The sequence below is a fragment of the Homarus americanus genome, unplaced genomic scaffold (assembly GCF_018991925.1).
Source record: "Homarus americanus isolate GMGI-L3 unplaced genomic scaffold, GMGI_Hamer_2.0 scaffold11022, whole genome shotgun sequence".
NCBI lineage: Eukaryota > Metazoa > Arthropoda > Malacostraca > Decapoda > Nephropidae > Homarus > Homarus americanus.
This window is the reverse complement of record NW_024737068.1, coordinates 3,622,977-3,650,858: the sequence shown is the minus strand read 5'-3', so window position 1 is coordinate 3,650,858 and position 27,882 is coordinate 3,622,977. Positions and strand designations below refer to the sequence as shown.

At 43.2% G+C, this 27,882-nt stretch overlaps 1 protein-coding gene across 1 annotated transcript; it reads right to left on the bottom strand.

Moving 5' to 3' along the window:
- Positions 1-22,184, bottom strand: LOC121873056 (zonadhesin-like). The gene is made up of 6 exons (XM_042376371.1): positions 21,993-22,184; positions 3,028-3,258; positions 1,396-1,853; positions 868-1,123; positions 406-741; positions 1-279 (listed from the first exon to the last, which is right to left on the bottom strand). Exons 1-6 carry the CDS (start codon positions 22,182-22,184, stop codon positions 1-3), a joined length of 1,752 nt encoding a protein of 583 aa, XP_042232305.1.
- Between the last annotated feature and the right edge of the window lie 5,698 nt (positions 22,185-27,882).

The following is a 27,882-nucleotide window of genomic DNA, read 5'->3' as shown; positions in this document are numbered from 1 at the left end:
TCACAACTGGCTGGTGGCCTCCACTACCTGGCTGGTGGAACTCACTAGCTGGCTAGTGGCCTCTACTACCTGGTTGGTAGCCTCTAGTACCTGGCTGGTGGCCTCCACTAGCTGGCTGGTGGCCTCCACTACCTGGATAGTAGCCTCTAGCACCTGGCTGATGGCCTCCACCACCTGGCCGGTGGTATTCACTAACTGGCTGGTAGCCTCTAGTACCTGGCTGGTGGCCTTTACTACCTGGCTGGTGGCCTCTAGTACCAGGCTGATGGCCTCCACTACCTAGCCGGTGGCATTCACTAGGTGGCTGGTAGCCTCTAGTATCTGACTGGTGACCTCCACTAGCTGGCTGATGTCCTCTACCACCTGGCTAGTAGCCTCTACTACCTGCCTGGTGGACTCCAGTACCTGGCTGGTGGCCTCCACTTCCTGGCTGGTGGCCTCCACTTCCTGGCTGGTGGCCTCCACTACCTGGCTGGTGCCCTTTACTACCTGGCATGTGGCTTTTATTACCTGGCTGGTGGCCTCTAGTACCTCGCTGGTGGCTTTCACTACCTGGCTAGTAGCCTCTATTACCTGGCTGGTGGCCTCCACTACCTGTCTGGTGGGGTCCATTAGCTGGCTGGTGGCCTCTAGTACCTGGCTGGTTGCCTCCACTAGCTGGTTGGTAGCCTCCACTACTTGGCTGGTGGCAATCACTAGCTTGTTGGTGGCCTCTAGTACCAGGCTGATGGCCTCCACTACCTAGCCGGTGGCATTCACTAGGTGGCTGGTAGCCTCTAGTATCTGACTGGTGACCTCCACTAGCTGGCTGATGTCCTCTACCACCTGGCTAGTAGCCTCTACTACCTGCCTGGTGGACTCCAGTACCTGGCTGGTGGCCTCCACTTCCTGGCTGGTGGCCTCCACTACATGGCTGGTGCCCTTTACTACCTGGCATGTGGCTTTTATTACCTGGCTGGTGGCCTCTAGTACCTCGCTGGTGGCTTTCACTACCTGGCTAGTAGCCTCTATTACCTGGCTGGTGGCCTCCACTACCTGTCTGGTGGGGTCCATTAGCTGGCTGGTGGCCTCTAGTACCTGGCTGGTTGCCTCCACTAGCTGGTTGGTAGCCTCCACTACTTGGCTGGTGGCAATCACTAGCTTGTTGGTGGCCTCTAGTACCAGGCTGGTGGCCTCTATTACCTGGCTGGTAGCCTCCTAGTACCTGGCTGGTCGGGATCTAGTACCTGGCTGGTGGCATCTAGTACCTGGCTGGTGGTTTCTAGTACCTGGCTGGTGGGTTCTAGTACCTGGCTTGTGGCCTCTAGTACCTGGCTGGTGTTTCTAGTACCTGGCTGGTGGCCTCTAGTACCTGACTGGTATGGTTTCTAGTACTTGACTGGTGGTTTCTAGTACCTGGCTGTGTCCTCTAGTACCTGGCTGGTGGCATTCACAAAGTGGCTGGTGGCCTCCATTACCTGACTGGTAGCCTCTAGCAGCTTGTGACATTCACTAGCTGGCTGGGGGCCTCTACTACTTGGGTTTTGGCTTTCACTACCTGGCTGGTAGCACGCTAGTACCTGGCTGGTGGCCTCCACTACCTGGCTGGTGGCCTCCACTACCTGGCTGGTGGCCTTTACTACCTGGCTGGTGGCCTCCACTGGCTGGCTGGTGGCCTCCACTGGCTGGCTGGTGGCCTCCACTGGCTGGCTGGTGGCCTCCACTGGCTGGCTGGTGGCCTCCACTGGCTGGCTGGTGCCTTTTACTACCTGACTGGTGACCTTTACTATCTTGCTGGTGGCCTCTAGTACCTGGCTGGTGGACTCCACTAGCTGGCTGGTAGCCTCTAGTACCTGGCTGGTGGACTCCACTAGCTAGCTGGTTGCCTCTAGTACATAAGAACATAAGAACATAAGAATATAAGGAGTCTGCAACAGGCCGGTTGGCCTGTGCATGGCAGCTCCTGTCGAGAGTTACTACCACTCTCTATCATCCATGAATCTATCTAGCCTCCTTTTGAAACTTTCCAGAGTTCCCGCACTTACTACAAAGTTGCTAAGCTTGTTCCACTCGTCCACCACCCTATTTGTGAACCAGTTTCTTCCTATATCCCTCCTAAACCTAAACTTATCCAACTTGAATCCGTTGCTCCGAGTCCTATCCTGCTCGGATATTATAAGAACTTTATCGTTATCCCCTTTATTGATTCCTTTCACCCACTTAAATACTTCTATCATATCTCCCCGCACTCTTCGTCTTTCTAGGGAATGCAAGTTAAGTTTCTTTAACCTATCCTGATATGGAAGGTTTCAAAGTCCCGGAATCATTTTTGTCATTCTTCGCTGCACCGACTCTAGTGAATTTTTATCCATTCAATAATAGGGGCACCAGAACTGAACCGCATAATCGAGGTGCGGCCTGACTAGCGCAAGATATAGTTGCAATAAGACCTCTGCACTCTTGTTACTTACACTTCTAGATATAAAACCCAATACTCTGTTTGCCTTATTTCGAACATTAACCCACTGTTTTCTAGGCCGTAGGTCCGGGCTTACAAGTACCCCTAGGTCTCTTTCACAAGTCGACTTCTCCAGGTTGATGTTGTTAAGGCTGTATACATTATAAGTATTTGTTCTTCCAATATTAAGTACGCTGCACTTGCTGGTGTTGAATTTCATTTGCCATTTTTCAGACCACCCCTGCAGTTTATTTAGATCCTCCTGTAATGCATTTGCATCCCGCCCTGAATTAATTTGCCGCCCTATTTTGGTGTCATCCGCAAACTTGCTTATGTCACTGCTGATCCCAGTATGTAGATCGTTTATGTAGATTATGAACAAGAGTGGGCCTAGTACTGACCCCTGGGGAACCCCACTGGTTACACGGCCCCACTCAGATTTAACACCATCTACGCTGACCCTCTGCGTTCTATCGGTGAGCCATGATTTTATCCAATTTAAAACTTTCCCCTCGATACCATGAGCCTTAAATTTTCTCAGAAGCCTCTGATGCGGTACTCTGTCAAATACTTTGCTAAAGTCTAAGTACTTGGCTGGTTGCCTCCACTAGCTGGCTGGTGGCCTCCACTACTTGGCTGGTGGCATTCACTAACTGGCTAGAGGCCTCTATTACCTGGCTGGTGGCCTTCAATAGCTGGCTGGTGATTTCTAGTACCTGGCTGGTGGGTTCTAGTACCTGGCTGGTGGCCTCTACTACCTGGCTGGTGGCCTCTAGTACCTGGCTGGTGGCCTCTAAGAACTGGCTGGTGACCTCTAGTACCTGGTTGGTGGTTTCTAGTACCTGGCTGGTGGCCTCTTTTACCTTGACCCTAAACCAGTTCCCTCCCTCCCCCAAATTGCTACCAAAGTACTTCCAATCTTAATCACTGTCCTCCCACACAACAGTACAGGCAATACCCATCTACCTTATCTACAGACATCAAGTCAAGTCAAGTCAAGAACATTAGCATTCGGATCATCATTGTAATAGAGAAGGGGCTGACAGCTCCTCCCCAGAGGGAGACTTCCCTCCTCAGCACCGAACCCCAGCTAGCAGAGTCTCCCACAGGAGACATAGTCCAGCAGCACCTGCTGGGCCTCCCTTAGGTCACACGTGAGTCTTTGTCAGAGAGATCCAAGGGTGAGTTACTTGCGGTGGGAAGTGTATCCATTTCATGTTTGTGTCCGAGAGTCAGTGTCTAGTAACTTCGATATATTGATTTATTAATGTGTCCATGCCATTCAGTTAATTAATAAATAGTTGTATTGAAAGTGGCGTTTAGAAAGATTCCCTCTACGAATATAATATACAGTTAAATAACTAACCGGCGCGCTACCAAACTTCCTCACTTTATATTCCTACAACTAATAACTTCTTACTATCATTTCTACCTAAAATCCCCCTCATTACATCTAGTAACTGGCTTGTGGTTTCTATTACCTGGCTAGTAGTTTCTATTACCTGGCTGTTAATTTCTAGTACCTGGCTGGTGTTACGCCGTCTCTTAATTTACTTTATTTTCCAGGTTCTAGGCGTAACCAAACAAAAAGAAAAGTGAAGTAAATCAAAAGGGAATAAAAATAAATAAAGTAAACCTTTAAGAATTTAATTAAATAAAATACTAAAACAATAAAGAACCTCGTAGGCTGTCACAATAAATTGATTCACTATAGAAACCTTTAAGACACAAATGATACTAAAACATCGAAACATCAAAAGCACTGGTTACGTTAACACTGCATAAACATATAAAATAACTAACACTGAAATTAACTATAGTGAAGCAACACTGAACTACTTAAATATAACTAAGCAAGCACTGATGGATACATAAGAGACATAAATAGGTACTCACATAGATATACCACATTGGTGGCGACAGGAACAACACAGAAATAAAATAAAGTATAAGTAACAGGTGACAAGTGTCACTCAAAAGAACGTGAACTGAATGACAAGAGGACTGGACAGAACTCCGTCTGCTAGTGGAGTACTATATATAAGGTCCGCTCCAGCCAATGAGACCAGCCCGTGAAACATGGATCGTTTAACGATGCAGATGGTCGTCAGAGAAACAAAGAATTCTTGTTCCAATACTAAATGAAGAAATAAGATGGGCTCGAACAAATAATAACAGTTAAAACCTTAAAAGCACAGGGTAAGGTAACTAGATTATATAATAGTAAATATAACACATCATTACAGGAATAATATGGAACAACATGGAAGCATGTTATAAAAAATAATAGAAAAAAAATACGACACGGTCGTAACATTGGTGACCTCCATCAGCTTATATATATATATATATATATATATATATATATATATATATATATATATATATATATATATATATATATATATATATATATATATATATATATATATATATATATATATATATATATATATATATATATATATATATATATATATATATATATATATATATATATATATATATATATATATGTATGCGTGTTTGTGTGTGTGTGTGTGTGTCAGATAACTAGTTATATAATATTACTACCTGAAAATATTTATTACACACATTCTTTTGTTTCTAGAAATATACAGCAATGTCTGAGAGATTCCCGGACATACAATGCAACATGATGCAGTGTACAGGGTGCCACGTGTGTCTTGGTGTAGTACTTTTTCTTTTTTAATTTTCACCACTTACCGCTTCACTAGCCGTTCGGGTGGTTAGACTATCTAGTGTTATTATTGGAGGAAACCGGAGTGCGGGAATCCTGTGATGCTTGGTAGTGAGGGCCACACTGGACAACACGTGTGTCTGCTCCAACCTGGGCTCGAATCCTCGACATACTGGTGCAGCGAGACAGACAGACAGACAGACAGATACACAGGGAGATTTAGGAAAATAAAGGATAGAGGGAAACCGAAGGAAAAGGTAAAGCATTATTTACGATTATATCTACCCCTCCCTTCCTCTTTCATCCCACCCGTCTCTTCCTCTTTCACCCCAACCTATTTCTTTCCTTTCCCCTTCACCCAACCTTACTTCCTTCCCTCTTCCTTCCTCCCTCACCCTATTCCCTCCCTTCATCGTGCTCCGTCTAGCCCTACTGTTTTCCCCGCTCGTTTTTCTTCCCCTTTCTATCCCATTTCTGCATCCAATTCCCTCCATCCTCCTTATCCCTTCCCCTAATCCCCCTCCCTCCTTCTCCTTGTCTTTCATTCTCCTCTCTGCTGCTCCCCCTACCTTTTCCCAACCCCAGCCCTTCCCCTTGCCGCTCCCCGTGCTGTTGGCCCTCTCCTGCCGCTTCCCCTGCCTTCTTCCACTACCCATGCCCCTGCTCCTCTCCTGCCGCTCCCCCTGTCCCTTACACTACCCTTATTCCTGTTCCTTCCCTTCCGTTCCCCCGGCTGTTCCCCCTGTCGTTCCCCCTGCCGCCCCCCCCTGCCTTTCCCTGCTCCTCTCCTGCCGCTCCCCCTGCCCTTTCCACTATTTTTGCCCCCCCTCCTTCCCAGCCGCTTTCCCCGCCCTTTAACTGGCCTTGCCCCTGCCGCTCCCCTTCCCTCCACTGCCCCCCTCAACAAATAGCGCACTTACCCCGACAACACAAAGATTAATGTCAGGACTAAAAAGCTTTTTATTGGAAGATTGGTGGAGGTTATTATTAGCGTTCATTGTGGGGCTAGTTTTTGTTTTTCTTTGTTGTGGATTATTTTGTTGTTGTTGTTGTGGTGGTGGTGGCAGTGAATGTGGTGGTGGTGTTAGTGATGGTATTGGGGATAGTAGTGGGTTCATTGATGTTGGGGTGGTGGTGGGCATGGGGATGGTGGCGGAGGTATTGGTGGTGGTTGTGATTGGTGGTGATTATGATGGTGTTTTTACGGGTGGTGGTGATAGTTGTAATGGTGGTTGTAACGGTGATTGTAGAACTAAGGGCTGGTTGTTGTAGATATGATGATCTTGGTAGTTGTTTTTGTAGGGGTGGTAATAATGGTGGTAGTTGTTGTGATAGTGGTGGTGGCTTTAATACCGATGGTGGTTGTAGTTGTATCAGGGGTTATGATGGTGATGGTGGCGGTAGCGATAGTAATGGTGGTGATGCTGAAGGTAGTGGTAATAGTAGTCGTTGTGGTGGTTGTGATGGTAGTGATGGTAGTAATAGTGGTAGTTGTTTCAGTGGTGATGGTGGTGAAGATGGTGGTAATGGGTGGTGGATGATGGCAGCGGTAGTGGTGTGGGGGTGGTGTTGGTAGCAACAGTCGTGGTGATGGATGATATTGGTGGTGTTGATGGTGATGGTACCATTTCGAGTTTGCGTGTGGTTGTTATAGATGTTGTTTTTTGTCTTATTTTTATCAATGTTTTGTCCGTGTTATTGTAGTTACTGATGTTGTTGTTTAAGTTCAGTCGGCTGGTCCTTCCTCAAGTACTCCTTTGTAATCTTCTGGTGATGAGAGGTATTCAGTTTTCTTCCCTAAGGAATTTCAATTCTAGCTATAGATCAGTAGTGGACAGGCTATATAGACAATTTTGGAGCGTTCCTGGTAGGGAGTCAACAAAACTGTCTGAGGAAAACAAAGCTCTTGACATTAAAAACAATCTGAAATGCTCAATGATAGGGGAAGCATACACTTGAAATAGAATCTTAGAATGTGAGGACGTTGCAGTGAAACGGTTGCAAATAGCATTAATGAAGAAAAAACTTTGTCACTTTATGTTACCGCCGTATGCGCTGCCAGTAAGGCCCAGCAGTCACACCTTCGAGTGGCTAACAGGTGCTATGTATTAGTTTGTCTTGGGGTTGGTTGCAATGATAGGGGTGCAATGCCTGACAATGCCACCTACGCCGGCTCCTCACCTCGACAGACTTTGACCTAGTCCAATGCCCGTGACCCACCTTTAGAGCGCATTAGAGTCTGGGGGTAGCATTGATTAAATGATGAGAAAATTCTAAATCTACTCCCAACCCCTTGGCACGGGTGCTGGGCACCGCGGGTGTCGCCACGCTGAGTAGCAAGGCCGAGGCGGGAGTGATAATCTTGGCCTGGCGTACATAGTGATATCTACGTTGGGTCATAAGCGATATACAGGAGCACTGGCATTATTTCATTGACTATATACACCCAATCGCTTCGCCAAACGTCATAAGTGTGTGAAATATTATTGTGATAATATTGCCACGGAGGTGCTGTCTTAATACGCATGTCAGAATTACGTCTCTCTCCAGTAGGCCTTGTAGTTAAGTCGTCATTTGCCGACCGCATGTTCCTGCTTCATGAATATCATATATGTAACTAATTCCATCTCTGCTAGGCCACGCTTGTTATGTCCCTATACATAACAAATATCATGGGCATAATTGTGGACTATGTGTGAGTTTTTTGTGTACTCGTCATAGGTGTTTACGCCATTACCACAATAATAAAGTTGGCTGTTGTATACCTGAGTTTCTGTCGGCCAGTGGGAGAGATCCGCTGTTAAACGTTATATATTAAGATTATGAAAAACATGTTTTTGTATAACAGAAGTTGCATAGTTGTGTCAAGCAGTGTGAGACAAAGTTCTGCTAGTCAAGTTTAAAGCAAAACCCATGACTTGGTAATAATTCAGGTTTAAGCACCAATAAATAGAAAATAAAGGCTTAATGAAGATTTAAAGAAGGTAAAGGAAGTTGTGAAGTTTAATGAATATTCAATTCAAATTAGTGATTTTGATGCAAATTTAGTGAAGAATAAGAGAGCACCAGACGTAGGACCACATTAATTGGCTGATAGAAAGAAGAAATAAGATAATGAGTATTTTATAATCATAACGAAAATATGATAAAAACTTGAAATTAATTTATCTAACATTATTGGGAATTAAATATTTTACCGATTACTCCGAGAAAGACTCAAGAATAAATAAATCCAAGCTAATAACCTATTTAGGGGCAGAATGTGTCCCAGTAGTGACGAAAGTGAAGCTAAAAAGTAAGAAATTAAGAAAGAAAAAGGTAAGTGAAATTAGATGGAATATAAGGAAAATTAGACTAAGACTTTTTTCCATTATATTTTGAACGGAGGACTTGATAGGAATGGAATGAATTCAGAGAAATAATATCGTAGGTGGAAATATCTTATTATATAGAACAAGAATGATATGGTCAAAACTGACTCTCATAATTGAAAAGAAAATTAGACAGGAGTAGAAAGTTGGTTAGATGAAATGAGGCTTATAAAGAACTTGAAGACGATATATGTGCAATGTGAGAAGATTTGCTAAGATACAAATACAAGGAGATACTGTAGATGGTGGTGAAAGGAAACATGATTGGAGGGAAATGTATAGCGAGATGATTGAGGTAAATCAGGACATAAATAGGGTATGACAATAAAAAGTAACGATAATAAGATCCTGCTTGAGGCAGAAGAAGTAAAAAAGAGGTGGGCAGAGTTTATAGAACAGCTTCACAATGATAATGATAAATTGGAGGTAAGAAACTAATTTGAAATAAAGATCAAGCTATCAACTCTGGAAACAAAAGTTAGTGCAGCAGTAAAAAGTGATAAAGCTTGTGGCGTTGACCAGCTTCCAACAAAATTTTTTACGCAAATGGGTAGGAAGGGGATCAAATGTCTTATTAAATTCGGTAACTCAATATAAAGATCTTTACTGTAATTGAAAAAAAAAAAGTCTTATCTCGGGAATAGCCAGGATCCTTAGCGTGCATCCAGTTTAGGACAATTAGATTAATAAGTCACACATGCAAAATATAATTTAAACATAATTTAAAATAGAAGAAAAATTAAAATAGACACTGGTGAGTAACCTGGCGGTGAAGTTGTATCTGAATGTGAAGCAGGAACTAAAGAGGGTGTCTTTAGTTTGAGAAACTTAAGTGGAGGAAATTCAGTTGTTCAGAGAAATTTGGAGATCTGTTTTGTGAAATTTGAAAAAATAGAGTAAAACTCAAAACATTTTAGAAGTCCATGAAAAATTATGCATTAATCTTCAGTGTTTGTAAATAATGAACTCACTAATTGGTTTAGAGTTAAGCAAGGTTGTGTAATGTCCTCAGCATTATAAAATAGATATTTAGAATTTTTAATTAAAAGTTGCAAGTACAGATATAGGATAAAAGTTAAAGGTGGAAGTAATACGAAATAATTGGTATACAGATGGTAATACTCTTATTACAGATAGTGAGACATAAAAATATTACAGAATGCGGCAAATAGATAACCTGAGAAAAGCGAATAAGGGCTTAGAGTTATCGATGTAAAGACGGAAGTAATGGTTGTTCCAAATTAGAAATAAATCCTAAAATATAAATTATGATGGACAAAAGAAAGTCTTAAACTGGTGAACAAAATTAACCAATTTGAAAGTATCATTAAGGTAAATGTTCAAGAAAAATTGAAACAAGAATGGCTCAAGCAAAGCCAGCATTTAAAAATCATAGACATTTGTTGAAGATGGGTGTAAATTATAGCCTGGGGAAAAAAGCTACTAAAATGCAACGCAGCACTGTACATGTTCAGTACTGTTGTTGGAGACAGAAGCTGGACACTTTCAGCAGACAGAAGGAGGACAATAAGGGCCTTCGACATTTGATGCTACAGGAAAATGCTAAAGATATGTTATAGTGATAGGGAAAAAATAGAAAAAAATAATAAGATTGGTTAGAACAACAAAAGAGAAAATGAGAAAGTTTACCTATACAGTATACATAGGAATAAAGGAGTAATGGTAGATATGTTAGTGGAGTAAAGGTAAAGCAGGGGAAGGGAGGAGCGATGAAGACGTTTGGAGTCGAGGGCCGTGGTCACCAGCCCTCAGACGTAAGGATGGCGCTTTTGAACGGACTCATAAGATAATATTTTTTTTACTGAGGGTCACATTTTCTGTTGTTATTGACGATGTATCTGTTGTTATTTTTGTAATGATTGATGAAGCAGTGATTGTTATTGTGGCTTGTTACGTTTCTGTTTGTTATAATTGTTTTTATTACCATTATTTTAGTAAGCTCATAGATGTGTTTGTTTGTTTGTTTTAGTTTGGTGTTGCTTTTGTGTTTGTTGTTGTTGGCTTTCTCTGTCCAAAGGAACATTATCAACTACTGCATAACATGCTGGCCGTGTGTTGTGGCAGGGTCAGCCTTAACTAGATATACACATTGTGACACGCCTTACTGTTGATTGTTTGTGACACTCTTTACTGTTGGTAGTTTATGACATTCCTTACTTTTGGTAGTTTGTGACTCTCCTTGCTGTTGGTAGTTTGTGACACTTTACTGTTGGTAGTTTGTGACACCCCTTTACGTTTGTGACTCTCCTTGCTGTTGGTAGTTTGTGACACTTTACTGTTGGTAGTTTGTGACACCCCTTTACGTTTGTGACTCTCCTTGCTGTTGGTAGTTTGTGACACTCCTTGCTCTTGGTAGTTTGTGACACTTTACTGTTGGTAGTTTGTGACACCACTTGCTGTTGGTAGTTTGTGACACCATTTACTGTTGGTAGTTTGTGACACCCCTTACTGCTGGTAGTCTTTGTCACCCCTAATGTCTGTAGTTTGTGACATTCCTTACTGTTGGTAGTTTGTGACACCCTTTATTGTTGTTAGTTTTGACACTACTTATTGTTCATAGTTTGTGACAACCCTAGTGTTGGTTGCTTGTGACACCCTTACTATTGGTAGTGTTATGACATGTATTGCAATGTTGCACAGGAAGGCCAAATGGCACACCGAGCTACTAAAATGCTTATGGGTTCAGTTGAAATTAGATAAAGCTCTCATTAATTAAGTGCAGCTTTGGTTTAGGGTCTTGTGAAATCACATAGTATTTTAATAGTTTAATGGCTAAAATGTATATTACAATATGGAATATGGACATGTGATTGGTTAACTTAATATAACAGTACTTTTAAGTTTCTGGGAGTATAGGTAAGCAACAAATGGAGCAGGTTCGTTGATTGTTTCAGGAGGGCTAGGGTTGACATTTCAAGATTTTACATTACACATTATGAATTAAGGTAATTTACTGTGAATTATATTGTCAGTGTGGCACTTGCTTTACAAATGATCAATTAATATAAACTAAACTCGTGTACAGTACGGTAGACCAATGAGTTGGACATCGAACATTCAAAGTTCCTGGTTCATCTCCTCAAACATAATTTCAGTCACAACAATCTAATCCTTAAACTCTCAACACACACATATATAATACAACTACACAACCAAAGGTCACCTAATATAAATCATTAGAGCAGTACAGTACTGATATACAAAAACCTGAGTAAGTGCTCCCCAAGTCCCGACTCCTGGCCACGTCTGACTCTTTCACTGTCAGCCCTGGTGTGTTCTCTAGAACAAGTCTCAACTATTTTTAACACATTTCTCTTAATACATCACATTACACAGATCATCCTATGACAACAATATTAAATAATAACATAATATAGCAACAACATCAAATACATATTCATCTTACATCAGTACACTTTACATTCAAAAACATTCAGAAATGCCAATATAAACCCAACAACCAAATCGAGTACGTACAGTATATCAACACGAACATAGGTAACCACTGAACTACTTTTAACAGTAATTTGTGACACCCCTTACTGTTTTTAGCTTGTGACACCCCTTACTGTTGGTAGTTTGTTTCACCCCCTTACTGTTGGTAGTTTGTTTCACCCCCTTACTGTTGGAAGTTTGTGACACCCCTTCCTGTTGACAATTTGTGATACTCCTGACTGTTGGTAGTTTGTGACACCCTTTTCTATTAACAATTTGTGACACCTCTTACTGTTGGTTGTTTGTGGCAATCCTTACTGTTTGTTGTTTATTGCTGGTAATTTTCGTAGCCCCTTATATTCTCTATTCAAGGAAGCAGAAGGAAAGCGGTTATATTATTCCCTAAACACGGAATAATAACATTATTTACGAGCTAAGATAAGAACACAAGCGGCGGGGTTATACACAGCCCTCTCTTTGTCGGCTGTTTTGGTGTTTGTTCTGCATAATATAGTCTAGTACTTGATCTATTGATGAGGGACGAGGGGGGGTAGAAAGGAGGAGAGGGTAGGGGGGTAGGAAGGGAGGGAGAGGGTAGGGAGCAAAGGAGGGGAGAAATTACTGGGAGTGGGGGAAGGAGGGATGTAGTGAGGGTGGAGAAGGAGGGAGGTAGAGAGGATGGAGGAAAAAGGGACGGAAGTAATGTAGGTGGGGGAAGGAGTGATGTTGTGAGGGTGGAGAGAGAGGGCGAAAGGAGGGAGGGAGGGAGTTTGAATGCTGGAGGAATGAAGGGTGTACTGTAGTTTAGATGAAGGAATGGGGGAAGGAGGAAGGAAGGAGGGATGGAATAAGGATGGTTAAATGAGGAATGGATAGAGTAAAGATGGAGGAAAATGCAATGGAGTAAATGTGAAGGAGGGATGGATGAAATAATGGTGTATGAGGGACGTACGGAGGATGAGGAGGAGGGAGGGAGGCCAAGGTCTAGCAGGAGAAGGCAGAGCGGAAACTATAGTATTCAATTTCCTGGAAGAGAGAGAGAGAGAGAGAGAGAGAGAGAGAGAGAGAGAGAGAGAGAGAGAGAGAGAGAGAGAGAGAGAGAGAGAGAGCAGATAATGAAATAAGTGAAAATTATATATAATCCTCACATAATAAATAAGCGCGTCAGTTCTACTTTAATGTTGAAACCTGCGAAGTTTTGTAGTTGAAACATATTAATAATAATTAACGCTTTAGGAAAAATAGAGTTTAACGAGGATAGTAAAAAAGACTTCTCATTAACCATGAGTTCTGCATATTTACAAATAATATTCCCTAAGCACGTCTGAAAAAAGTTGGAATAGAATTTTGTTAATCAAGTGGTTAAAAAAAAAAAAAAAAAAAAAAATAATAATAATAATAATAATAATTATAATAAGGCCCAGGGCTAAAAGCCAGGTAACTGTGGTGATGTATTACTTGTCCTGTTGAACCTTCGTTTTGAGAGAGTGTGTGTGTATGTGTGTGTGTGTGTTTGTGTAATAATAATAATATTAATAATAATAATAATAATAATAATAATAATAATAATAATAATAATAATAATAATAATAATAATAATAATAATAATAATAATAATAATAATAATAAACGGTTTATTAATAGAATTGCAGCCGGTGGCTGAAAATATACAAACTTACAAGTGATTTAGACATAATGATATACGTTCAATACATTTACAGGGCTGTACAGTACATAAATTGTTTATTAATTTAACAGTAGATGGGATGGTGCGTGTGTGTGTGTGTGTGTGTGTGTGTGTGTGTGTGTGTGAGGGGAACCCAACGACTACACCTGCGGACGAAGGCAATGCATAATGGACAGGCTACTAAGGCGAAACCCAACAAACTGAGCTATCGGAAGTCCGTTGCAACTATCCCTCTCCCCAGTCGTTGCAAAACTTGCAACACTGGCTCAGGACGAGTGGCGACAGGGACAGGTAGAGATGACTGCCGAGAGTCTCTAGTCACAACTCTGCACAAGGGTGGCGTAGATAAGATGCACTGGGATCTAGGCAGCAGTGTAATACGGTCCTGTCTGTCTGACTGAGCAGCCCCTTCCAGGAGACACTCTGCTCACCCCACACTGAGAGGGGGCTAGAAAAGGTGCCCTAAACATAGCCTGCCTAAAAAAGCAATCTGACTGGGCAACCGCACCCAGTAAGGTCATCCTTATGCGGTCTAAAACTCAATCATAATCACAGATCAAAGCGAAAACAAACTATACAACCTCTTATGGTCGCTGCATGGAATGTCAAGACCCTTCTAGATATTGGCACAAATGAGCATCCTAAAAGAAGAACTGCTCTTGTGGAAAAACAGCTGGCTAGGTATAGCATCGATATAGCAACCATTAGTGAGTCCCGGCTCCCAGAGGAATGTCGATTCACAGAACGGGAGTATGGCTATACCATCTTGTGGAAGGGTAAGCCGGCTGTGGAGAGAAACTGTATCTATGGAGTTGGATTTGCCATCTGCCAATGCTAACTACATAAGCTAACTGATATGCCTGTTGGGATCAACGAGCGTCTCATGAAGCTCCGAGTCCCACTGAATCACTCACGTCATATCTTCTTCAACAGTACATATGCCCCAACACTGGATGCAGAGGATGATATCAAGGAGGCCTTTTACACTGACCTTGACAGAGTGCTAACCTCTATACGTAGAGAAGATAAAGCTGTGCTCCTAGGTGATTTCAATGCCAGAGTTGGCAGAGATGCTGACATCTGGCAGGGAACCATAGGGAGAAATGAACTAGGCAAGTGTAATCCCAATGTCCAACTCCTCCTCAGCATGTGTGCTGCACACAACCTCACTATTACCAATACCTTGTTTAGGCAGGCCGACAAGTTCAAGGGTTCGTGACAACTCCCTCGATCCAAACATTGGCATTTCATTGACTACATCTTTTTCTGAGAAAGAGTTCACCAATGAAACACTGATCATTGGCTCGTCAGAGCCAAGCTATCACTCCAGGTTGCCCCAAATGTGGGGAAGGCAACAAGCCTCTAGAAGAGGTTTTAACACTAAGCCTCTGGAGGATCCAGCGGTAGCACATGCTTTCAGAGAGTAGCTCGGACATGGGCTGATAAACAACCCTACAACAAACAACCCAAATCCAAGTGCCGAATGGGGTATTTATGACACTGTCCTGGCAAAAACGTGCAGAGAGACCCCCGGCTAGATCGAAAGAATACACCAGGACTGTTTTGATTAAAATAACCCGGAAAACAATGTACTCGTCGATGATAAACGTGCTGTTTTAAATGACTGGCAGAACAACCCACAGTCTCAGACAAAAGCTGATACCTTCCGCAAGACAAAAGCGGTGGCCCAGCACGAACTTCGCAATCTAAAGAATGACTGGTTTAAAAATAATACATGTGAGACTCAAAAACTTGCAGATCAACACAAGATGTACGAATTTTTTAATTCCACTGAAACATTTTATAGGCCAATCACTCATGGTGCATCACCCCTCTGCTCATCCGACGATAATTCCCTAATTAAAAAGGAGGAAGGCATCCTTCAGCATTGGAAAAACCTCTACCACTAGCTGCTCAACCAAAACACCTTTGTGGATGTCCTGACTACTCAGCAGGTCCCTCAGCATCCAGAACTGACCCCTATCAGCTATCATCCATCCCTGGATGAGATAGCTACTGCCATCAAACAGATGAAAAATAATACTGCCTCAGGGCGTGATGGAATCCCAGCCGAGATGTATAAAGCAGGACGACCTCAGCGTACTAGCTGTTTCTACTCTCTCCTGTTGAATATATATTTATAAGAACAAGGGAGACCATTTAATCTGTGGCAACTACCGTGGGTTCTCCCAGAATCACAATGTAGCTTTAGAGCATCACCTGGCACCACTGACATGATCTTTGCTGCCCGCCAGATACAGGAAAATGCAGAGAACAGCGTCAAGACCTGTACATGTCCTTCATCGAATAACCAAAGCCTTCAACTCGATCAACAGGCAAGCCCTCTGGCGGACCCTCAGCCGTTTTGGCTGCCGACCAAAGTTTATCTCTGTTGTGAGGCTACTCCACGAAGGCATGAACGGCAGTGTCCTGCACAATGACACCCTGTCTGAGGTCTTCCCTATCCAAATGGGGGTAAAACAAAGATGTGTACTGGAACCAACTCTTTCTTCGATTTTCTTGGCTGCCTTACTTATTCGTGCCAGTGCCAATTTAGCCAGCGGGGTAGATATCCAGTACCAGATGAAGGGTTTTTTCAACATAAGACGACTCCAGGCAGGAACAAGGTGTCGGCATCTTCCATTACCGAACTTCAGCATGAAGACGACCTCACCCTTGTCACTCACAGTGAACGTGACCTACAGGGGATCCTGAACACGTAAGCAGATGCATATGCACACTTCGGCCTTGAGATAATTGTACGTAAGACTGAGATTCTCTTTCAGCCTGCCCCTGGTTCAGCCACACCTCTGCCATCCATCCAGCTTAATGGTGCTACCCTCTCTAATGTTACCCACTTTTAGTATCTCGGCTCCCACCTGTCAACCACCGCGGACATCGATGAAGATATTCAACATCGGATCAGATATGCATCACAAGCCTTTTGTAGACTCTGTACCCGTGTCTTCAGCTGTAGGGAGCTGAAATTATCTACAAAGTTGCACGTATATCAGCAGTGGTCCTCCCCAGTCTGTTCTATGGCAGCGAGATGTAGATCACATACAGGAAACACCTCAAGACACTTGAAAACTATCACCAACGTAGTCTACATTCCATCCTCCGAGTTGTCTGGGAGGAGAAGAGAACAAATGCCAATATGCTTACTGACACCAACTGTAGGGGCATCGAGGCTACCGTTATCCATGAACAACTAACAACGTTGAACTGGCCATGTTACCCATAGGGAGGACAGCAGACTGCCCAAGCACTACTTTACAGTCACCTAACGAATAGTAAATGTAACGCTGGCGGGAACTGAAAAGGTATAAGGATAGTCTTTAGACAAACCTGAAAATGTGCGAAATCGACCCCCCTCACCTGAAAGACCATTACTCCACACCGTAACGCTTGGAGGAGAACCACACGAGGAGGTTTTCATACTTTCGAGTTAGCCCGACTGCATACTGAGGCAGACAAACGCCAACGCCGGAAAGATGCGGCTGCCGCCCCTCCCGCACTCTATGTAGCCCTCCACACGTGCACCATCTGTGTACGACCCTGCCGGTCCCGTAGCGGCCTCTATAGTCACCTGAGAGCGCACCAATGGTAGATGACGTCCTTAATAACTCTTATCATTGTATCATAGCTGGATGATCGTCATAGTCGATTCCGAGTGAAAGCAAAGTAGTAGGTGTGTGTGTGTGTGTGTAATAATAATAAATAATAATAATAAACGGTTTATTAATAGAGTTGCAGCCGGTGGCTGAAAATATACAGACTTACATTTAATTTAGACATAATGATATAATATGCATTGAATACATTTACAGGGCTGTGCAGTACATAAATCAGGAGTTGTTTATTATTTTAACAATAGATGGGATGGTGCTGTTCTTATACCTATCGGTGCGGGCTCTTATGGGCTGAATTTTGTTGTAGTGGCGGACTGGCGAGTTGGGTGGGGGGCTGCAGGTGGCAGGAGGTGGCGATGGCGAGGGTGGTGCAGTAGTCCACGGCCAAACCTTTCCAGTGCTTGGTGGTGGAGGTCACTGAGGGATGGCATTTCCAGGGTGGAGAGAGCGTTGGTGTAGCCGGAGTATTCTGCGCTGAGCATGATTCTGCAGGCCCTTTTCTGTACCTTCTCTAGCTGACGTTGTTGGGTGGAGTTGAGAGAAGACGACCAGGCTGGTGATGCATACGTTAGTTTGGGGAGAATAAAGGCGTTGTAGATGGTCCTCAGCTCTGGCGTGGGTGTCCCAAGTGACCTAAGTCTTCGTAGCATGTAGAGACGGTACGAGGCTGCCTTGACTGTGTTATTTACATGGGCCTTCCAGTCAAGTTTGTTGTCTATAGTTACACCCAGGAGTTTGGCAGACTGCACCAGCTGGAGAGGATGGGCACCCACTGTGACTGCTGGGGCTTGCACTGGAGTGGTGGCGGTATTGATGTGCATGACTACGGTTTTGGTGTGGTTGATGGTGACCTTGTTCTCCGTAGTCCATGCCTGTAGCCTGTCCAGGGTGCCTTGGAGCGATGAGTAGTCTGGTGCGGTGTTGTCCACTGAAACCCCCACAGTGCAGTCATCCACGTACTTCCACCTGTGAGGAGTGTCCGATAGAGCGTCGTTGATCAGGATGAGGAAGCACAGTGGTCCCGGACATCTTGGTCTCCTGGGGAACACCGCAGGTGAGGTGTTGGTGTGTGTGTGTGTGTGTGTGTGTGTGTGTGTGTGTGTGTGTGTGCGTGTGTAGCAGTGAAAGTGGCACACATTCAGAGGTTTGAGGCACTAACAAATAACAATGCGAAACTTCTTAAATTTCTGAATACGTCAGCTGTTTTGTGATGTAATCAATAACAGTAACGACACAAGGTGACTGATATCATATGGGTAAGGCACCAAGACAAAGGTTACAATCTATCTCTGAGTTTAGCAGAGGCAAGGGTGTAATAAAAGAGTATTATTTTCTTTATTTTATTTCTTATATCTATTTATTCACTTACTTTTAAGATTTATTAACTTCTGTTTCTCTTCTTCATTCTTTAATTCTCTTTTCTTCTTTTTTCTTTTTCTTTTCTACTTTCTTGGTTCTTTATATCAATGAGAGGGGGGAAGGTAAGGCGGGAGCGAGGGAGGCTGTAAGGACGGCCGGTTTGTGGTCAGGCCGCCTCCTTCACTCCTAGGGGGAGGGAGGAGAGGGAGGAAGAATAGAAGTTGAAGAGAATAATTGTAGGTGTAAGTATATCATGCACAAATTTAGGGAAGATATGTGAACGTTATTCTGTTACTCATGGGGTCACTGTATCACTTAATAACACAAAGACACTTAATAGGAATATTTTACTCAATGCACAAGGGAAGGGGACTGAGAGCTACTCTAAACGGTTTTTCATTTATTAACGACGTTATTTAGGATGTACAGTTACACTTTCTCCTAGCTAGTTAAAGGGGGGTCACATGAATCACAATACATTTCGTGAAATGGATAAAACCTTAAGTGTACTTATAAATATCTCGCCATGTTGCACCTGCCGAACCACACACCTCTACACCAAAACACTTTCAAACGCAGACTCCAATCTTGACTGACTTAAAAGAAAGACGCCTTATGGAAGGCCACATGCTCATGACGTCAAGTCTCACAGGCTCTCCTTATTGGTTCAGGCCATAGGCACTCACAGTGTCATTGGTCAGTTTGAGCAGGAACACTTGGGCAGGTCTTTTTGGCGGGAATTTATGTATGTTTTCTCTAAAGCATGATATAATTTACGTTAAAATCATGGCACTGTTACAGAGGTGAGGGGTAGCAGAGGTGAGGGGTAGAAGAGGTGAGGGGTAGGAGAGGTGAGAGGTAGCAGAGGTGAGGGGTAGAACAGAGGTGAGGGGGTAGAGCAGAGGTGAGGGGGTAGAGTAGAGGTCAGGAGATAGAGCAGAGGTGAGGAAATAGAGCAGAGGTGAAGGGGTAGAGCAGAGGTGAGGGGTAGAGCAGAGGTGAGGGGTAGAGCAGAGGTGAGGGGGTAGAGTAGAGGTCATGAGGCAGAGCAGAGGTGAGGGAGTAAAGTAGAGGTCAGGAGGTAGAGCAGAGGTGAATGGGTAGAACAGAGGTGAGGGGGTAGAGTAGAGGATGGGGTACATTAGAGGCCGGGGTACAACAGAGACCGGGGTACTCCAGAGCCCAGGGGTACATAGAGGCCGTGGGTATTTCAGGGGCCGCCTTGGTGTGGGAGGTAGCCAATAATTACAGCGATTCTGTTGCCTTCTGGAAAGGGACCAAGCGACTGATGGGTTCCACCTCTAACACGGTCCCTTACCTGCTCGACCAAAACAACGTGAAAATATTCGAGGAGGAAAACCAAGAACAAGTACATCGGCGATATTTGTGAAAGATCTTCACCATTAATGAACAGGAGAACGAGGGCTTCGACAGGGAGTTTGAAGAGGACATTTTAGGTCAGTTGCAGGACAATCAGCACCTGCTCTAGCCGCTCCCACGGACTGACTTCACTAGACTGGTGGACGAAAGCTATATGACGGAGCGCATAGTTCCTGCATATGTGCCAGCCGTCATAAAAGGGTTTAAAAACAAGTCACCTGGGCAAAGCCATGTCAACAAGACGATCCTGGCCCAATTCCCGACAACATGATGGAGAAGCTTGCTCATATATGCAACTAGCGGAATCGCCGCCCTCCGGGCGGCTCTTTAGCTAGGCCACAGTAGGACGCCACCTTCCGGGAGGCTCCACATTGTCTCACTGTAGTGCATTAAGGTAGACCACATTTTTGGTTTTGCCATGAGCAGCAAGTATGTACAGATTTTTGCCAGTTCCCATTCTGGAGCATCCAACATAGGCCTGTCCATGAGAGAAGCAAGGAAACACCAGGTTTAGGCCAACCATCTTTAGGGACTGTCCCTGGCTTTTGTAGATGGTCATGGCAAAGCTCACTTTAACCGGGAACTGAAGTCGCTTGAACTCAAATGGCAGGTCAGTGGTGATGAGAGGTATCCTTGGTATAAAAAAGTCCTCTCCTTTAGCTTTTCCTGTCAGTATTATAGCTTCCAGTACATGTGGCATCATGTTCTTCTTGTGAGCGACTCGTCTCTCATTTTGAGTATGATGTCTCGTTTCTCAAACTCTTGACCGACAATCAGGATGGCTACTTCATCAACTACAGGAGCATTGAATCTTCTTTCATGTTCTCCCTTAGGGGTCATGCCTGCTTTGATCCTGACTTTGTACTCGTCAGAAGGCATGTTTTCCAGGGCATTTTTAAATGACTGTACATACGTGTTGCGCTCATGCAGAATTTCTTGGATAGATAGGACAATGTCATGTCTGACACCTTGAATATTGCCACACCTGATAGTAGTCTGCTTTTCATGATCTCCCATGAAGTAGATTTGGAGGAACTTTGCCTGCTCATCTTCCAGTGGTAAGAGAGATCCTGCTTTGTGATAGACTTGACCCTGGACTTTGAATGTTGGTATGTATCCGTGCTCACGAACTACTCTGGTAGCTCCAAAGGATGTCATCTGGAAGCATGAATTGTACTTCAGTAAATTTTCCAAGAAGTGTTTTGACTCTGGTGTTGTTCCCAGCATAAGAGTCTATCAATGGTTGTGGTGGTTTTTCCAAATTTGGCAGTCGTACTTTCCCATGAGAGCAGCACAGTCCAGCAGATTCTCCTTTATACTTCTTTGCACCGCAGTGTTCACATTTCTTATCCATGTTGCCAATGACAACAGAGGGATACTTTTCATATTCTATCTCATTGTCATAGTTAAATGCTGCTCTTACAAGTGGATGCCACTGTGTATTCTTTCTTAGAATTCTGGATCCCGCAGCTCTCTGTCTATTAGCATTCAAACGAATTTCATGCGCTTGATCATTTTCTAGAGAAGGCCTTTCTGCTGTTTGCTATCTGTCAGCATTAAGATGGGATTCCCTTTCCTGATCTGTTTCCTGTGACCGACTGTCCGCTGTTCGCTCTCCCTGAGCATTAAGACGGGGGTACATCAGAGGCCAGGGGTACAGAGGCCGGGATACAGTAGAGGCCGGGGGTACAGTAGAGGCCGGGGGTACAGTAGAGGCCGGCGGTAGATCAGAGACCGGGATACATCAGAGACCTGGGTTACACCAGAGGCAGGGGTACAGTAGAGGCCGGGGGTACTTCAGAGTCCGGAGGTACAGTTGAAGCCGAGGGTACACCAGAGGACTGGGTACGCCAGGCACCGGGGGTACAGTAGAGGCCGGTGGTACAGTAGAGGACTGGGGTACACCAGAGACGGGGGTACAGCAGAGGTCGGGGGTATCAGGAGGGGAGGGCAGTTACTGAGGGGTTACATCAGAGCCGGGGTTACAGAGGTCCAGAGGCCGGGGTACATCAGAAGCCGGGGGTGTATGAGAGACCGGAGGTGCATCAGAGGCCAAGAGTACATCAGAGTCCGGGAGTACATCAGAGGCCGGGGGTACATCAGAGGCCAGGGGTACTTCAGAGGCCGGGGGTACACCAGAAGCCGAGGGTGGAGGAGTCATAATACATCACCTTCAGGTAAGTGGATATCAGGTTTCTTTTGAGGCTTGATCGTGAGGGAGGAGAAGAGGTGAGGGGAATGGGGCGAAAGGGAAGAGAGAGGGAAGGGTAGAAGTGAGTGTAATGACAAGACAAAGGGGGAGAAGGGGGTAAAGAGGCGAGGGAGGAGGGAGGAAGGTTAGAGGTAAAGGGAAGTGGAGGAAAAGGAGATGTGTGTAATAAGGACAAGGAAGAAGGGGGGAATAAGAGAAAAGAAAAGATGAATAGAACAAGGGTAAGGGAAGGGATATGGGGAAGGAGGGATGGGAAGTGATAGGGGCGCAAAGTTTAGGGGAAGAGGCAAAAGTTTAGGTAACGGGGGAAGATGGGGAAGGAGGGATGACGAGGTGATGGGGACGCAAGATTTAGGGGGAAGTGGGAAAAGTTTAGTTAGGGGGGTGAGATCCGGAAGGAGGGATGGGGAGGTGATGAGGAAGAAGGAAGGATGAGGTGAGGCTGAGGGAGGAAGTAATAGTAGAGTCAGTCGAGAATTTAGTGTATCGAAAATCACCCGGGAGAGAGAGAGAGAGAGAGAGAGAGAGAGAGAGAGAGAGAGAGAGCATCCAAATGTACGTACCTGAATTATACGCAATAAAATGGTAACATTAAGAAAGATGTAAACGAAAATAATAACTCAGGTATATCAAAAGATGTCAATAAATAATTTAGTTTATTAACACAGTATAAAACAAAAGGTCCCCTATAAACAATGTACACACACACACACACACACACACACACACACACACACACACACACACACTAATCCAATAGACACAAAAATCCACACTACATCCGGTAAATACATTATACAAGCACTATAATTTCTACACAAATACATCATACCAACTCTATATTATTACACAACACGCTATAAAACCCCTAATAATAGCCTCATCAGTCATAAAGTGATTAGAGTGGACGTATGATTAAGAAATTTATGACTACTACAATTAGGTAAATTAGAAGGAGAGAGTTGCATGATAACAGACGCCGGCCTTTATGTGTGTGTGTGTGTGTGTGTGTGTGTGTGTGTGTGTGTGTGTGTGTGTGTGTGTGTGTGTGAGCGTGTGTAAATAATAATTATAATTAATATTAATAATATTTAACGGTTTACTGAAAGAGCATGGCACCAGAAGGTCTGAAAATATACAGTTACATAAATGAGGATGGGTCACTTGATTGACAAATAATATATAGGTAACATAAGTGATACAAATATAATAAATAGGTGGGGAGAAGTTTATACTACAGGGCATTTCAACATAGTGACAGTGCAAGGTAAGAGTAAGTGGGAGTGAATACACTGGTTGATTACGAGTTGTTGTTGATTTTTGCAATGGTTGGGACTCGGCTGTTCTTTTTAACGATCAGTACGTGCTCGTATGGGCTGGATGTCAGTTGTGGTGTCGAACAGCAATTCGCGGACGAAGGATCTCGGGTGGGAGAAGGAGCCAGTGTCGAGGATGGTGCAGAAGCTTCTCACCAAATTTGCAGATGAGGTCGTGGTGATGATTAGAGAGAACTGAGAGGGACATTGTGTTGAGCGGTTCTTGATATGTGGAGTAGGAGGGAGAGAGAATAATCTTGCATGCACTCTTTTGCACTTTTTCTAGGTGTTTCCGTTGTGTGGCATTTACGGAGGAAGACCAGGCAGTGGACGCATAGGTGACCTTGGAACTTGGAAAGTATGAATGTTGAGGAAACACTGAGGAGCTCGGGCGCAGGAACTCCGAGGGACTGGAGTCGGCGGAGGAAGTGGAGACGAAAACAGGAGGACTTGACAATTTTACTGACGTGTGGTTTCCAATTTAGTTTGTTATCTATAGTGACGCCGAGGAGATTAGTGGAGTCCACAATCTGGAGTGTGTTGGGGCCTAAATTAAATGAAGGGAGGTGGGACAAGGTCGGAGGAGAGGTTGATGTGCATAACCATGGTCTTGGTATGGTTGATTGTGATGTGGTTGTTGGTGGGCCAATTTTGGAGAGTTTTCATAAATCCTGGAGGGAGTTGTAGTGGGGAGCCAAGTTGTTGACACTGATCCCAATGGTGGTGTCGTCGACATATTTCCAGCGAGCAAATGTTCCTCTTAGGGTATCATTGATAAGCATAAAGAAGCAGAAGCGGTCCCATCTTGGTGCCTTAAAGGACGCCACAGGTGAGTGCCTCAAAAGTGGAGACAGCCCCTCGGAAGCGTACAGCTTGGCGTCGGTCACTATGACTTCTTAGAAACCCGAGGTCGATAGCTCTTTGTTCATGATTAAATATTGGTCGACTAGGTCAAATTCTTTGGTGGAGTCAATAAAGGTGACAGCCACAGACGTCTTTCGTTTTTCCAGATGGCGGTATATGTAGTCGAGAAAGCTGACAAGACAGTGAATGGGGGAGGAAGTTTTCATATTGCCAAATTCCTGAGGATCTATGGCGCCTGCATAAGCCTAGTCAAATACGAAACTTTCTCAGATTAAGCAGGGTATTGGGGTGATGGCAATGGGTCGCAGCTCATTTAAAGATTGTGGGCTAGTTGACTTGGGCACTGGTGAAACATATGAATTCTTCCAGTAAGCTGGGCATCTTACTTGGCTGAGGGAAGCATTGGTGATGGAGCAGAGGGGTTTAACTAGTTCCGGGGAGAACTTTAGCTTCAGTTTGTCCGGACGTTTTGCTACTTCAAATTCTTTCACTAAGTCAGTGAAAAAGGGGGCTGGTAGGTAAGTAGGAAGGCTGGCTGTGTCAAGCCGGGGGAGCGTCTGGCATATAGTTGCGAAATGATTGTTTGATTGCTCAGTTGCGTCACCATTAGTGAGATGGCTAAGGAAGGGGAAGGGGTGTGTCTTATTGTTTTCAATTTTTCAATTTCAATATTTATTCTTTGATACAGGAAGCGGGATCCTAGTGCTGTCAATAAGAAAACCCGTAGGACGTGACGTCATGAAGAGGTGGCGTCCCTCAGCTCCCTTTGTGGCTGACGCATTTTGAAAAAGTCTAGTCTGGTTTTGGACAGAGTTAAGTGTGGGAGTGTGGGTGTCGTCTCCTCACATGGCGGGGTATAACTTTAGTACCTATTAGGCTTAACCGTTTCACGAAATGTATTGTGATTCAGGTGACCTCTGGTTAGCAAACTAGAAAGATAGGCTATTGTTTTTGAAGTGTAACTGTTCATTTTGAGTAACGTCATTAATAACGAAGAACCGTTATGACTAGTTCTCAATTCCTTGTGTTGACTAAAACATTGTCACGCATGTCTTTGGTATTATGTAATGATATAGTGAGCCATAAGAAATAACATAGCCTAACGCCTGGTATCCCTGTTCCCCCAGTTATCACCGGTTATGCCATTATTCCCCAGTTATTCTCTCTCCCTCCCTCACTCTCTCCCCTCATTTCAGCTTACCGTCTACTGTACAGTAGTCCTCACCATATCCACCTTCCTTAACACCCCTCAGCCAGCCTCTACCCAAAACCGTCCCCAATTCACAAGTATACAAGTATAACGAACACAGAAGGAAAGAGAATTAGATAATAAAGAAAGATTAAAAGTAAGTAAAAGAAATATAAGAAGTAAAAGAGAAGTAAACTCAGGGTGTGTTGGCGTCAGTTTCTACACCTTAAACAGATTCACACCTAGATAGCCCATGGGCTTGCCTTCCTTCGTTACACGAGGGCAACCATTATTTTGTCAAGTGAAAGGTGTGGAGGTGTGTTACGCCGTCTCTTAATTTACTTTAATATCCAGGTTCTAGGCGTAACCAAACAAAAAAAAGGGGATAAAATAAAGTAAACCCTTAAGAATTTAATTAAATTAAATACTAACACAATAAAGAGCCTCGTAGGCTGTCACAACAAATTGATTCACTATCGAAACTTTTAAGACACAAATGATACTAAAACATCGAAATATCAAAAGAACTGCTTAAACATATAGAATAAAAATAAAGCACTGGATTACGTTAACACTGCATAAACATATAAAATAACTAACACTGAAATTAACTATCGAGAAACAACACTGAATTACTTAAATGTAACCAAGCAAGCACTGATGGACACATAAGAGACATGAATAGGTTCTCACATAGATATACCACATTGGTGGCGACAGGAACAACACAGAAATAAAATAAAGTATAAGTAGCAGGTGACAAGTGTCACTCAAAAGAACATGGACTGAATGACAGGAGAACTGGACGGAACTCCGTCTGCTGGTGGGTACTATATATAAGGTCTGCTCCCGCCAGTGTGACAAGCAGGTGAAACATGGGTCGTTTAACGATGCAGATGGTCGTTAGAGAAACAAAGAATGCTTGTTGCAATACTAAATGAAGAAATAAGATGGGCTTGAACAAATAATAACAGTTAAAACCTTGACAGCACAGGGTAAGGTGACTAGAATATATAATAGTAAATATAACACATCATTACAGGAATAATATGGAACAACATTGAAGCATGTTATAAAAAATAATAGAAAAATACGACACGGTCGTAACATTTGTCATGTGTGTATGTCAGGTGGAAGGTGTGGAGGTGTGTCACGTGTGGATATCAGGTGGAATGTGTGGACGTACCATGTGTGTATATCAAGTGGAAGGTGTGGAGGTGTCACGTGTGTCAAGTACTGGGTGTGAAGGAGTAGTATGTGTTAAGTGAAGTGTGCAGAAGCGGGAGAGTGAAAGAAAATGCTTGGAAATATTTTTTTTTCATGAAGTTAGACTAAGATTGAACAGGAAGGGAGACGACACGACTGATAAATTAGCTGAAGTAGAAAAGAGAACAATTTAGAAAGAGAGAGATACCAAAATATCTACATAGTCTGTAATTTTATGTTTTTGTTTTACTTCGAGATCATATAAGTTATTTTATCTGAATGTGATGCATGTTAATGCAATAGATAATAACGGGATGGGCACTGTGTTTAACTTTAAGTGTTTAACCCTGTACTTAATTTTGCTTCATTGTGTATTTTTATCATTGAGTGTTGTTATCATAACTACATTTAACTTCACTGGTCAACTTGAATTTGTTACATTTGATTACCGGCATCTGTTTTTTTTTTATCTTAATACAGACGTGTTTCGTTTCTCTAAACTGTGTTGTATCTTTTTCTATAGATTCTTTTGACGACGGTTACTGGAATAACCGAAATATATATTGTATATCATTGAAATTCCACTGTAGACGATAAAGCACTGAAAAGCGAGATCACTGTATATTTTGCCCGCAACCTATAGCAATACACTGGAATTTCAGTGTTATGATTTTCGTGGTATTACATAATTTCTTCTATTTCTTGTTGTTTTGTTTACATCGCCATACATAAAAATGTGAGTCCGCAGACAAGGTGCCGCTTTTTAAGGAAATTCAGTCGTCTTTCCCCTTGTCTGGCTCTGAATCTCAATTTTCTGCATCAAAACAAACTTTTCACGGCAAATCCTGGACACAACGGATTTAATTATTAAGAGCCAAAGAGGAAATCTCAAAATTGTTGAAAGTCTTTGTAAAACCCATGAGTATTTATCAAAAAAATCATTATTATTTTTATTATTATTATTATTATTATTATTATTATTATTATTATTATTATTATTATTATTATTATTATTATTATTATTATTATTATTATTATTATTAGTATTATTATTATTATTATTATTATTATT

Coding starts and splice junctions, on each gene's coding strand:
- LOC121873056 (XM_042376371.1), bottom strand. CDS start 22,184: ATGACTCCTCCACCCTCGGCTTCTGGTGTACCCCCGGCCTCTGAAGTA. Junction 742..867: donor AAGTGGAGGCCACCAGCCAG/GTACTGGAGTCC, acceptor GCCACCGGCTAG/GTAGTGGAGGCCATCAGCCT. Junction 280..405: donor AAGTGGAGGCCACCAGCCAG/GTACTGGAGTCC, acceptor GCCACCGGCTAG/GTAGTGGAGGCCATCAGCCT.